This window comes from Corvus cornix, chromosome 10 (genome assembly GCF_000738735.6).
Source record: "Corvus cornix cornix isolate S_Up_H32 chromosome 10, ASM73873v5, whole genome shotgun sequence".
NCBI lineage: Eukaryota > Metazoa > Chordata > Aves > Passeriformes > Corvidae > Corvus > Corvus cornix.
In genome coordinates this window covers 20,269,512-20,282,729 of record NC_046340.1, presented here as the reverse complement: position 1 = coordinate 20,282,729, position 13,218 = coordinate 20,269,512, and the positions used below count along the sequence as shown (strand labels likewise).

The 13,218-nt window shown below is 54.4% G+C and overlaps 1 protein-coding gene across 1 annotated transcript; it reads left to right on the top strand.

Annotated features, from left to right (window-relative positions):
• The first annotated feature begins 1,115 nt into the window (after positions 1–1,115).
• NMB (neuromedin B) lies at positions 1,116–9,419 on the top strand. The gene is made up of 3 exons (XM_039557959.1): positions 1,116–5,633; positions 6,153–6,355; positions 9,135–9,419. The coding sequence occupies exons 1-3, from the start codon at positions 5,501–5,503 to the stop codon at positions 9,180–9,182; spliced, it is 384 nt and encodes a 127-aa protein (XP_039413893.1). The 5' UTR covers positions 1,116–5,500; the 3' UTR covers positions 9,183–9,419.
• The last annotated feature ends 3,799 nt before the right edge of the window (positions 9,420–13,218 follow it).

Genomic DNA, 13,218 nt, shown 5'->3' with positions numbered 1-13,218 from the left:
TGTTTTCCAACTTCCTCTTTCTCCATAGAAACAGATCTGAAGGAAAAATAATATGAAGGAAATTAACTTCTCTGGGCCTTGATTCTCTCAAACTGGGATGTCAGATCTCTGCTGTATAATTCTGGCTGGGACACTTCTGAGCTGGGCCTGGATTTGCCTGCAAGAAAACACGATTTTCTTCTCTAAGTCTTCTTGCAGAGCAGTTATTTGTATACATCCAGCAGGCATGGAGTGAAAGGAAAACCTCCGGGAAAACCACAACTCACTTACAGCTTAAATGAAAATTGAAAATGAGTTGAAAACAAGATGTGTGAGATTTCAACTTTTATCTTTTATAAACAACAGCTATTGCCTGTGGACAGATGGATGTAACAGAGGGATTTAATCTTTGTAAACAAGAGAAAAGTACATCAGAATAGACCCTTCAGGCATGTGGCAGGACCTGGCTTTGGAAAAGTGGTGAAGAAGAGGCTGAAGCAACTTAACTGCTACTAAGAGTTTTATTGGCACCAGGAGCTCTGTGAAGGAGACAAATAGGGGCATTCGAGGCCTTTGCTCCTTGTATTTGTTTTTTATTAGAGCCATCAGTTTTGAGCCCAGGTGGATATTTGCAGGGCCTGGGAAGCCTGAACTCCACAGCATGGAGTCTCTCCCTTGCCAGCCTGGCCACCTCTTTGGGAGATGCAGAGTCAATGCCAACGGTACTAAATCATGGAATCTTCGAATGATTCGGGCTGGAAGGAACCTTAAAGCCCAACCAGTCCCACTCCCTGCTGTGGGCAGAGACACCTTCCACTAGCCCAGGTTGCTCCAAGCCATGTCCAACCTGGCCTGGAACACTTCCAGGGATGGAGCAGCCACAGCTGCTCTGGGCACCCTGTGCCAGGGCCTCCCCACTCTCACAGCCAGGAATTCCTTCCCAATATCCCATCCAGCCCTGCCCTCTGGCACTGGGAAGCCATTCCCTGTGTCCTGTCCCTCCATCCCTTGTCCCCAGTCCCTCTCCAGCTCTCCTGGAGCCCCTTTAGGCCCTGCCAGGGGCTCTGAGCTCTCCCTGGATCCTTCTCCTCTCCAGGTGAGCACCCCCAGCTCTCCCAGCCTGGCTCCAGAGCAGAGGGGCTCCAGCCCTGGGAGCATCTCTGTGGCCATGTCTGGACTCGCTCCAGCTGGTCCATGTCTTTCTTGTGTTGAGGACTCCAGACCTGGATGCAAAGCAGAGAAAAAACAAAATGGACCTTGCTTTAAAGCCCTTGAACCAGGGTGTTTCCAGGTTGATCTGTTACATTTGTTAGCAAGGCCCTCTTGGCTGTGCAGTTTTTGCATCCATTTATTTTGCTTAGTTGTGGTTTCCTTTCTTTATCTGGTGAAATCCTGCTTCATCTTTAGGTGCATTTAGAGGATTTGCTACTAGTGCCTGTTTCACAGGTCTGTTTTTGCTCATCTTATCCCTACTTGGACAGGAATTTGATAAGGAACAGGACACCCTAAGAGTAGACTTGGAACTTGTTGAAGGAATTCAGAGGCTTATGGGCAAGGTGAACCCACAGGGATCATCCACCTGGATTCCCACAGGTATTTGGCAAGGTCCCTCAGCAAAGGCTCCTGAAGGAAGGAGGCAGCCCTGGAACAGGGGGTGAGATCCTTACAGGGAAAAAATTGTTTGTTAAAATGTAAAGAACAAAAGGGAGAAGGGAAGAGGGAAGAGACTGGGTAATAAAAAAGATGAAATTTTAATGTACATAAATATAAAACAGTGCACAGGGGGGAAAACCAATTTTAACTCTATTTGTAAAACAATGGGTTCCAAGTTAAGTGTTACTATCTGAAACGTCGGCGTTGTTACAGATTGTGCTGTGAAAATGTCAGTTCTGTGGTCAGCAGCCATCCAGAGGAAATGGTGTGTGTCGATTGCTGGGGGAAAACCGAGCAAAACAACCCCTGCTCCCTCTGGCTGCAGGCATCTGCAGGGATCTTCCGGGGAAGCTGAGGATCCCTGGACCTTCGAGGTGTTTTGGGAGGGAAGGGACATTCCTGGAGGGTGTGGGGCTGTGCAGGGCTGCTCTCACACAGCCCCGGAGGGTAAATCCCACGGGGAGGGGAGGGGTAGCTCTGTGCTGACCCTCCTCTGCCTCGAGGACATAACCAGCAGCAGCCTGCCGTTTTCCAAGGAGTCACCTCTCCATTACCTGTGGAAGTCAGTGTGCTGACCTCTGCCAGCAAAATTGATTTATAAAGTAGAATTTCTACAGCTTTTTTTGATATGTAAGCTGGGAAGATTCCCGTGGAGGCTGGTAGCTATTGGGAAGGTGAATCTCTGCTGAGCTGGAGAGAGCAAGTGGTGGAGAAGCACTGCAGTGTCAATTCCTACCTGGAATGCTGCAAGTCCCAGCAGGCTCCAGGCTGGATGTGGTGCCCTGACCCACCAAAGCAGGACAAAGGCAGAGGCAGAAAATCTCCCACAAACCCACCAGGTGGGTGACCAGGGTCTGGAGCTCAGGTCCTGGTGCCCTTCCTAAGCAGGTCCTGGGTGCCAGTTATTTTCCTGAAAATTAGGAACGACTTCTTTGTGAAGACTGGGAAATCCAGAGAAAATCTGGTCTCTCTGCTGGTGTCTGGGGCTGGTATTTACCGAGGCTGCTGTGGAGGAAGGAATTGCTGTTCCTGGAGCCCTGCCTGGATCCACAGCACTGGTGCTGCTGCTGCCCAGTGAGTGCTGAGCTCGGTGTCCTTTCACCAGTTGTTTTCCAATAAAGCCCCACCGGCTGCCCTGAGTTGTGCTCCCACTTCCAGCCTCCAACACGTCTCTGAGTAGCTGTTGCATTGCTCTTTCCAGGCTTGAAATCAGGGTTATGGGCTCACATCTCCCACACAGACATCATGTTGTCAAGCCTCAGTACTCAGCAATTAATCTGAAGCCCCCCTCCGTTTCTGAGGGTTTACGGTGACACTGCAAAAGGGCAGGAACTCCCTGATTTCCTTTTCCCAGCCTTTCCCAAGCTTGCTTAGCAGTGCCACTGGGATGGAAAATCCTGCGCCTCTGCTCCTACCTTGGCTGAGGTAACACCAGCTGAAAAAGAAGGACGATCTGGGTCCATTTGGTTGTGCATTTAATTAGAGCAGTGCAAAAGGCTTCATCCTGTTTGAAACCCTGCAGCTTCCCGCTGCTCAGCCCCTGTCCCTGGGGCTGCCTGTGAGGAGCACTGAAGGAGTGGGACTTAACCCCGTCACACTTCAGCTGGTGCTGTAATTGCCTGTGGCTCTTTCCTCTGCCCTCTGTAATTGGGATCACTTTATCCCTGGCTTCATCCTCCCTAATCCTACAGGTAACCCTTCAGTTTGCTCTTCCCCACAGTGGAGGATTGCTGCTCAGCTTCCCAAAAAACACTCCTTCCCCAGGGTAAGGAGAAGCCAGACTCAGCTGTGCCAGTGCTGGGCAGCACCAGGAGCTTCATCCACATCCAGAACCTTCTCTGGACCTCACATCCTCCTCCTCCTCCTGCCCTTCCTACATCCCACACCTTCTCCAGACACCCCAAATTTCCATCACTTTGGCCACCATGAGTGAATTTAAAACTGTTTTAAAGCAAAGGCTTGGGATAATGTCCGTCCATTTCAAGCTGTGTTTTGTCAGTGCAATGGCAGTGCAGGACGCTGGCGGGGGACACAGCCTGAGAGAGGAAATAGAGAAGGACCGGGGTTGTTTCTGTCTGTCCAGCTGCAGCACTGGCGTGTGGGCACTGGCAGGGGCGCCAGAGCCCAAGTGGTGGTCCCAGCCAGCAGCACCACTGGCACCAGGGGCCTCAGGTCTCCTGTCTCTGCTGACTCGATGGGGGAGACGAGGCTGCCATGCTGTGAATGTGAGAGTTGGGGCTGCAGTGCTGCAAATGCCATATCTGGGGTGAGCACTGTATTCATGCACCCCGTGGCCCCCTAAAGGATCCCATCCTCTAGTGGCAAGCCCAGCACTGCCTGCTCAGCCATTCTCCTGCTGAACACAGGGAAGGAATGTGGTGAGAGAGTGGAGTGAGGTCCCCCTTTGGAGTGCAGGACCTCCAGCACAGCTGGACACACGGCTGGCAGAGGTGTCACACCTGATGGGTGAGGGAGGAGAAGGCCCTGTCCATCACTGTGCCACATCTCTGGAACAGTAAGGGAGCCCACGCTGACCTGGCCACCCAAGGGGACACTCACACAGTCTGGGAGGATGCCTGGTAACACAGGAACACTTTGGGATTTTTTTTTCTTCTCGTAAACTTAGAGCTGAGTTTGCAGTCTGAACTCTGACCCCCTGCTGCTGAAGGGAATGTGTCCCCTCCAGCCCTGTTCTCCTGAACAGTAGCACATGCTGAGGAGGGCATTGCTAATGAATTCCCTCTGCCACTTCCCAGAACTGGGTCATCTCATCCCCACTGACCAGCAGCTCCTCGCGAAGTTGTGGAACTGTAAATCCAGCAGAAGCTGTCAGGGTCTTTAGGACACTAATTGACTTTCATGTCTCACCTGGGAATTTCCTCTATCCACGTGGACCCAGGAACCACTTTGAGCTCAGCCCTGGGCCTGTAGTCTGTCAGTGATCTGTGTTGTGGGAGCTCAGCAGTGCCTGACTGAGTGACTGGCTTGACCTGGCCCCAGGCCCTCCTCATCACTATGGACCTGCCAGGACTGTATCGGACCCTGGATACCCCCACCAGACCTCACCCCAGCCTGCTGAGGTCCAGACTCTGAGAGTATCCCTGTGTAAATATGGAACCTGGAGGAATCCCTGCTGGCTGCAGGCAAGGGATAAGAAGAAACAGAGCAGAACCTGTGTCTTGGAGCCCTCTGATCAAATGCTTCCAGTTTTACCTGGAATTCACTTCACTTGAGCCCTGGGCACACACTATCTGCATCCCTGGCATGGCTGGGCACAGCTCCATGCCTTTAATGGAAAAGGAGGAGCTCTTGGGGAACATGATAATCCATGGAAGGTTTGGGTATAAGTAATGAGGAAACAGCGGTCTGCAAAACCTCAAAGGGAGTGGAAAAGGTGAGAAGTGATACACGGACTGGTGCTCACGCTCTGCTGTAAGTGGGATCCTCTGGGAGGCTCCTCTGGAAAGTGACGGAGCTGGGCAGAGCTGGCAGGTCCTTAAGGACAGGATCCTCGGATTATCCATCGCGATAATCAGGTGCGCAGGTACACGTATTGGGAGATGGCTTTGAGCTGAGCTGGAAATGAAGCTCATGGCTGAGCTCCAGCGCAAAAAGGCAGCATGGAGAAGGTGGAAGCACGGACAGGCCATGACGGAGAGATTTGGGAGTGGGGCTCAGCCCCAGTGGTGGCTCTGCTGAAAGTGAGTACAAAAGGCGTCCCGCGCCGCCCGAGCGCCAGGCTGGCACCCGAGGGGCACAAGCGGAGCTCGGGGTGTGCCCGCCCGGGGCGGGGCGGGGTCAGCGAGGTCCCGCCCCCGCGGGTATAAGGGCGGCGGCGGCGGCGGCGGGCGCGGGTCCCGCGGCGGCGATGGCGCTGCGCTGCCTCCTGCTGCTGCTCTGCGGAGCCGCGCTGGGACCTGCCGTCCACCTCGACTTCGCCGAGCACCGCAGCCAGGCCGCCAAGATCAAGGTCAACCCCCGCGGCAACCTCTGGGCCACAGGTACCGGGCGGGGGGACACGCGGGGTGTGCGGGGCACGGCGAGCTCCTGCGCTGTCCTGTGGCTGCCTGTGCGGAGCCCCCCGCTCCCACGAGGGGAGGGGAATGCTGGCAGGACCACGGTGGGCAGGGGGAGACCAGGGCAGGCGTGAAGCCACCTCCACCTGCATCCCCGGGCGGCAGGTCCAGCGTCCTCAGGCGAGTGACGAGTACAGCATCCCCGGCTGTTAGGTCCAACATCCCCTGCAGACTGACCAGTCCGGCATCCGTGGGTATCAGGTTCAGCCTCCCCGGGTGGCATCTCTGTAACCCCGGAGAGCCTGTCAGCAGGAGCCGAGTGGAAAGTTTCCCAAAAATCCCATGCGGAGTGACGACCTGGGATTTCTGGGTTTCCCTTAACTCGGCTGGTTTGGGCATTAGGTCACTTGGTGCTTCTTGCTGGTTTGTGCTGGTGCAGGGTGGCCGGTGACAGCCCAGCCGGAGCCCTGTGTCCCCCCAGACACACCGTGTGTGGTCTTGCAGGTCACTTCATGGGGAAGAAGAGCGTCACAGGCTCCCCACACCTGGAGACTCCGGAGGAGCCTGCAGTGCCAGTGGTCTTCGGTCCCTCTCTACGAGCCCTGCTGGAGGACATGATGGAACTGCTGACCCGGGAGCTCCTGAAAATCCTCCTGCAAGAAAGACTATTGGATGAGAACCAAGGGAAATATGACCTCACTGACCAGGTGAATATTGACTTACATGGAGGGAGATGCTCTGAGCAGGAAGGTGGAGGAGCTGTGCTGGAGATGGGAGCACCTGCACAGCTGCTAGAGGTGCACTCCCCCCTTTACCCCCCTTTTAACCCTCCTTAAACCATTTCTTAAGACCAACCATAAAGGGACAGAGGAGAAGTGTCCTGAGGCGTGTGTCTAGCTGGGCGGTAACAATCCCAGGTGCTTGGGAAGGGTGTGAGGATGAGCAAGTAACACTGCGATGGAGCTGTGACAGTGGTGATCTCCAGGGCTTGTTAATAAGCATCTGGGTCTTCCTCAGCCAGATGCAGAAGAGGATGGTGTCCCCTTTTCCAAGGACAGGGAAATCCTTTCTCCCTCTTATTTCTGAAGAGAGAGACCAAGAGGGACAGAGTGTGTGAAGGGAAAGAATCTGTCAAGCAAAGAGCTTTGGCTCTGTGTCACGGTGGTTGGGATTCCTCAGTGCTGAGGGCACAAAGCCTTGCAGAAGGGAGGTGTGCACTGGTCCTGCTGCTGCAGAGCGGGTTTTGGGGAGCAGGGAGGGGGCAGGAGCTCCACTGGTCCCACTGTGGCAGATCCTCAGCCTCCTCACTGTGGCTTTTACCTTGGAGCTCGCTCAGCTCCTCGTGGAAAACCTGCCCCTGGGAGCAGTGCACAGACACAGATCCTCAGGCAGGATGTGGAGATCCAATTGCTCAGTCCAGGGATGGAATTCGTCTGTGTGGCTCTGCTTGTTTGTTGCCTCCTGCACACTTCCCTGGTGCCTCACCCTTTCCACTCACTGCAGGAAGTAACTGGGAGTCTAAAAAGGATGAAATTCTCTTAGGTCAGTCCCACCTGTGCTTTCCCACTGGGCCAGAAGCCTGAGGAGCTGTCCAGTAGCACTGCACACAGGTAAAGCTATTTCTGCTACGCAGGGTTAGGCAGGGCTTGCTCCTCTATGCTTTTTTTGGGAAGGCACAGGTGGAGCAGAGTTGCAGACTTGGGAGCCTGAGTGCCACTGATTGTTCAAGCACCTGTTTTACTCACTTTCAGCAGATTAAGGTAAACTGAGGCTTCCTAAAGAGCCGTTCCCATTGGGTAGAGGGCTTTTCACAGTGAAGATCCAGCTGGGCATGGCTGAAGGCATCAGCCCACCCCACTCCCTGTGCAGTGTGCTGTGCTGGGCTGCTGCAGTCTTTGCTTCTCAGATGCAGCTGGAAAGAAGATGAGGGCTGTGGAGGTTCTGGACCCTTCCCCATCCTCCCCAAGGAACCTTTGAGCAGGAGGGCACTTGTTGAGAGGATGGCAGAGCTGGTAGATGTGCTGACCTGCCTTGTTTCTGAGTGTGTGGTGTGAATTTGGTAAAGGTGCTCCCTGGGGCTCTCCCCTGCGTAGGTCGCTGCTCATGTTGCAGATGTGCCTGTGCAGAGGCTGCCCCGAGCACTGGTGCTGTGCCACAGGCTCCAGCTGAGTGCCTGAGCCCTGCCAGCCCTGCCAGTGCTCCTTCCCAGTGCTCAGGGGTGGGTACTGGCCAGGTGTGGGACTGGGTGCCAAAGCTCTGCTGCTGGAGGGCAATTTGTCTGTGGCCACGCAGGTGCTGGCCAGTGCCTGTCTCAGTGCCTGGTGCCTCTCTGGGTGGGATGCCCTGCCCATGTGTGGCATCACAGCTGAGCTGCTTGATGTACAGCTGGCTCCTGCCCCTCCCTTTCTCTTCCCAAAGCCTGAAGCCTCTCCTTGGCCAGTGCCCTGGTTCCCTTGGTCACCTTGCTGGGTGCTGTTTCTGGTTTTGCTCCTTGGGCACCTCTGAGCACCTCACTTCCCCAACTCCTGCCCTCCTGCTCCTTTCTCCCACCCATCCCCAGGGCATCCTCACCTCTGTGCTGTTGTGGATATTACAGAATTGCTTCTCCCCAGTGCCTCTGAGTGCTGCCCAGGTTGTACTGTTCTGTGTGACCTTATTTTTTCTTGCTCTTGTGGTTGTCACAGTGCCAGTCCAGCTTGGCTTGGCTTGAGGGGGAAAGCTGTCCGGGTAGCTTGTCTACCCTGATGGCTTTCCCCCTCAGCATGACTGTTTTTAGACACTGGGTGTCAGCACCCAGCCTGAACTGACCTTCCTCACAGGCTTTTTCATAGCTCTGCCCTGTGCAACTCCCTGTCCATGCCCTGCTCAGGATCTGTCTCTTCCATCTCAACTTTCCAGCCATGTGTGGCAGACAGGGCTTGGCTCTCAGCATGCTGGGGCTTCGCAGTGCTGCCACGTTGCTGTGTGTGACAAGGATTGGGGTGGCAGAGGAGGATCCATCCTTTGTCATCTCCTTGGATGGGTGGCATTAATTCCCCAGGATGCAGAGACCGTGTTCGTGGAACGGAACAGCTCCAGGGGTATGGGGAGAGCCCTTCTGCCTGAAGGCAGGTGCTGCCTTGCATAGCTCTGGGACCTGTGGGCAGTGCCACTCCCACAAGCCCCTCTGTGACTCTTCCCTGCTGTATTTTCTCTCTTTTTGCCTTCTCACATTCTCTGCTGAATGAGGCTCTCCCCTGGAGCTGCTGCCTCACTGGGATGAAGTTTCCCTCTGACATCTGACAGCCATGGTTCAGCTGTTGGAGCACAGATGGGAGGCTTCTGGCTGTGTCCTTCCCATGGGCTGTCCCAAGCTACCCCTGAAAGTGCCATCATGCTTCCAGCATGGGATGTTTGTCTGATCTGCCCCGTGGCACCCAGCATGGGTGGTGATGGTGGTGGTTGTGTTCATGACCCCGTGTCTCACTGTTGTGTCTTGTTTTGTAGGAGACAGGGCTTTTAACAAAGGTGCTGGAGAAATACTTTTCAAACTGAGGAGGTGCAGCTGGGGACGATGAGGTCTGCAAGGTCGGCTGTGCGTGGTGAACGCAGGACAGCATCGTCCTTGGGGGTTTCTACAGCAACATCACTTTTATTTATTCTCTCTGTGTAATATTGTTAATAGCGATGGTGTGTGTGAAAAGCGGAGCCTCCCTGTATAGTTCCTGTATGTTTTGTGTTTTCTTGACGTCTGATGTGCCCCTGTGAATAAAACTGGCTCTTTGCACAGACTCTTCTGTGGAGGTAGGAGGGCAGACCCCCCTGGGCCTGTGCAGGGAGAAGGGGGAGTGAGAGCACCTTGGGGCAGGGTGAAGGGGAGTTCCTGGCTCTCAACAGCTCAGAGGGGTTGGATTCAGTCCCTGCAGCCTCTACTCACTGAAGGAGACCCTGATGTGACAAAACAGCACACTTGGGTGAGCTGATCACGCCACTCACCGCTGGAGCATATTTGTGACCCTCCTTGCTGGGAATATTACCAGCAAAATCTTGTCCTGGCAGTGGTGGGATTTCTGGCTCAGTCAGAGTCCCAGCCTTGTGGCACCTCAGGGTTAACTGCAGGCTCGTTGGCCTTGGCATCAAACAGTGTGATGATGAGGCTGCTTTGTGAGGATGGCTTGGTGCACCCTCACCTCGTGCATGTAGCTAAGCACACCCAGGGGCAGAGGTACAGCCCTGAGGCCCTTTGTTGTGCAGGATGGCTGGGGAAGGGAGCTGCGACCTGGCTGGAATGAGTGATGGAGCAGTCCCATGAGCAGACTCTGGTTCTATACCTTCTGAAAGTGCTGCTCACAGATGCACCCCAGGGCTGCCAGCCCCTCCTTGGGGTCATGGGATCAGAGAATGGGTTGGGTTAGAAGGCACATTGAAGATCATCTTGTAGCCATATTCCATGGGCAGGGATACCTTCCACTAGCCCAGGTTGCTCCAAGCCCTGTCCAGCCTGGCCCTGGGCACTTCCAGGGATCCAGGGGCAGCCACGGCTGCTCTGGGCACCCTGTGCCAGGGCCTCCCCACCCTCAGAGGGAGAAATTCTTTCCCAATATCCCATCTGTCCCTGCCCTCTGGCAGTGGGAAGGTATTCTTCCTTGTCCTGGCACTCCAGGCCCTTGTTCCCAGTCCCTCATCCCCAGTCCCTCTCCAGCTCTCCTGGAGCCCCTTTAGGCACTAGTAGGAGCTCTGAGGTCTCTCCTGAGCCTTCTCTTCTCCCAGCTGAGCAATTGCTACTGTGTCAGCCTTTCCTTGGAATATCTCCATGGCCCTGGGGATGTCCTCCGGAAGGGCAAAACCTGGCAGCAGAGCCCAGAATGATGCCATAAATGAAACCATGAACTTTCCCACTCTGCTCCCCATTCAGCCTGATCCTCTGATCCCACAGGACAAGAGCCCTTCTCCCAGGAACAGGAACCTCAGAGCCACATCACACCAAGCCAAGGGATGATCCAGCATCTGAAGATGCTGATAACTAGTAAAGGGGTCAAAGCCATGCTAGGAGACCTTCCCACCATGCTCCCTATCCCTTCAAAGATAGTTCAGATCCTGTGAAGCCTCCTCTTCCTCACTGGAGCATTTGCTTGGCTGCAGCCCCAGGGAAGAGCATCACCTTGAGCCTCCCAGGTTCTACATTCTGCTGGTGAACAGCCCACCTGTAGCACCACCTGTAGCTATTCCTTTTGTGAGCCCTTCATGGTCTCCTACCCACCAGCTTTGCTCAAGAGGTTTCTCACTGTCCTGCAGTTGTTCGCGCAGGAATCTGACTTCTGTCTACTTTTTGCCCAGACTGGTTGTTGTGTTCTGGGATGTGGGTGACCCCCAGCTCACCTTTTCATTAGCTAGAGCTAAGCTAATTGGCTTAAAACTAATCATTAGCAAGAAAAATAATGACACTGTGGATTGTGTTTGACACTGGAGGAAACCAGATGCCACCCAGCCAGCAGTGTGAGGGACTGAGAGCCTAATGGGGTTCCTGACTTGATGTGTCATGGGACCACCCTGTCAAGCTCACTGGAGGAGGAGCAGGTTCCTGGCCATGAGACACCCAGGTGAGATCCTCATTCTCCCACTGCCTGAGCCAGAACCTGTCCAGCTGCCTCTCTGTCTGTCTGTCCCCAGCCCCCCGTCACTCTCCTCTGGACTGAGATAAAGAAGGGGGAGGTCACTTGGTGACTGCTGCCATGGCCAGAACAGGCTCACCTTGGGGAATATAAGTTAATTTATTGTCAATTAATTTAATATAAGTATTTGATTCAGGTTTTGGAAAAAAACAAACCCCCCAAGCATTTTCACACCTGGGGAAGGTACCTCCCCTCCCCTTTGCCAGACTCACTTCCAGCACCTCTCCTCCTCCCTGTTGTCACTGCAGGTGACACTCAGTCCTCTTGTGGAAGCAACAGCTGCAGGCAGGAGGGATGTACCTGCTCTGTCATGGATGAGCCTTCCACAGGCAGTGCCTTCCGTGGCAGTGGTCCATTCAAGGAGTGCATTTTCCACCGTGGAGCATCTCTTCATCCTCCTTCTCTGAACTGCTGCACAGACTGGAGCAATGCTGGTCCCCCGAGCCCTGAGTGTCCTGCACCTCCCTTGGACACCATCCTACAAGCGCAGGATGACTCAGGCTGGAGAAAAATCTCAGCAGATCTTTAGTCCAGCCATCTGCCCAAAGCAGCGTGAGCCCTGAGCTCAGACTGGGTTACTCAGGGCTTGAAAACCTCCACGTGTGGAGCCTGGGTCCGCTGCTCGGCTGTTTCAGTGTTTCTATTTCTCCCTCACAGGCAAACAACTAAACCCCTATTCCCTCTTGAATTTAGATTACAAACTGAGAAGGTCAAGAAAGCTTTTGAAGAAGCTCATCATTTTTGGCAGTTTGCCAGCTCTGCCCTGTCATCCACCTTTCTGACATTTACCTGCTGGGTAATACCACAGCATGCTCAGGCTTAGCACAATGTCCTATCACTCACCAGATCATGTTCTTTGGAAAGTTCCAGGACCAAAGCTTTGTGCCCTAGCTTAGAAAATTAGTAAATTCTTCACTCTAGTGTTTTTCCCAGCTCTGGTTTGTTCCCATTGCTCCTCTGGTTTGAGGATGACCCTCCACACTGCTGCTGGGGTTCAAGTCCTTGCTCACAGCAGAACTTGCTGTTTCTGCACACCACAAGCAGAGATGCAAGGAGACCCCTCAGGGTCACTGGGATGACTTTCCTGGGCTGCTCAGACCTGTGACACATTTCCTTGGAAGCCCTGAGGGCTCCTGGACAGCTGTGAGCATTGCTGCTCCTCGGCTTCCCCCCACCCTGCCATGGCAAAGAACGTGAAGTGAGATAAATGGACACAAGCCACCTTCACCATTGACATTTGCGTCTTTGGTTGTGGGGTGACTCAGAGCAGGAGCTGGCTCAGGGGGTGCCAGTGAAAGCCCACTGCCACCACTTGGTGTCATTGTTGTCCCAGGCTTGGTGAAGTGCTCCCTGCCGTGCTCGCTGACAGAGGACACTCTCCTGCTGTGTTCTCGCAAAGACATCAGGCCCCGGGGTGGGGTGCTCCCTCCTCTGAGGTGCTTGGAGACCTCTCTTCCACAGGAGACCAACAAGCCAGGCAGTGAGGAAGGGAGGGAAAGAGGCAGAAAGGGAAGCAGGCTGCCATCAGGGAGCAAAACCGTCTCCTAAATTCCATTGCCATCCCCCACGCTCCTCCAGGAAAAGCTCTTCATATCCTGACATGGGGGTGAAACCCTGACCTGACCAAGGTAAACCCGGCCAGGACAGAGGCCAGGACAGCCCGAGGAAGTGGGTTTCCAGAGCTTGGCACTGTATCCAAATGATTTCCAGGAAGCAGGGCATCCTAGTGCAGAGGAGGTGACGTTAAATGTAGTGTACGATCTCAAAGCTTATAGAGATTCCAAGTGGCCAAAAAGGCCAACAGCACCTGGCTTGTAGCAAAACTAGTGTGGCCACAGCCCAGGGCAGTGCCCATCGCCTGTGCTGGGCACTGCTGAAGCACCTCCAGTCCTGCGGGGGAGCTCTGGGCCCCTCACTCC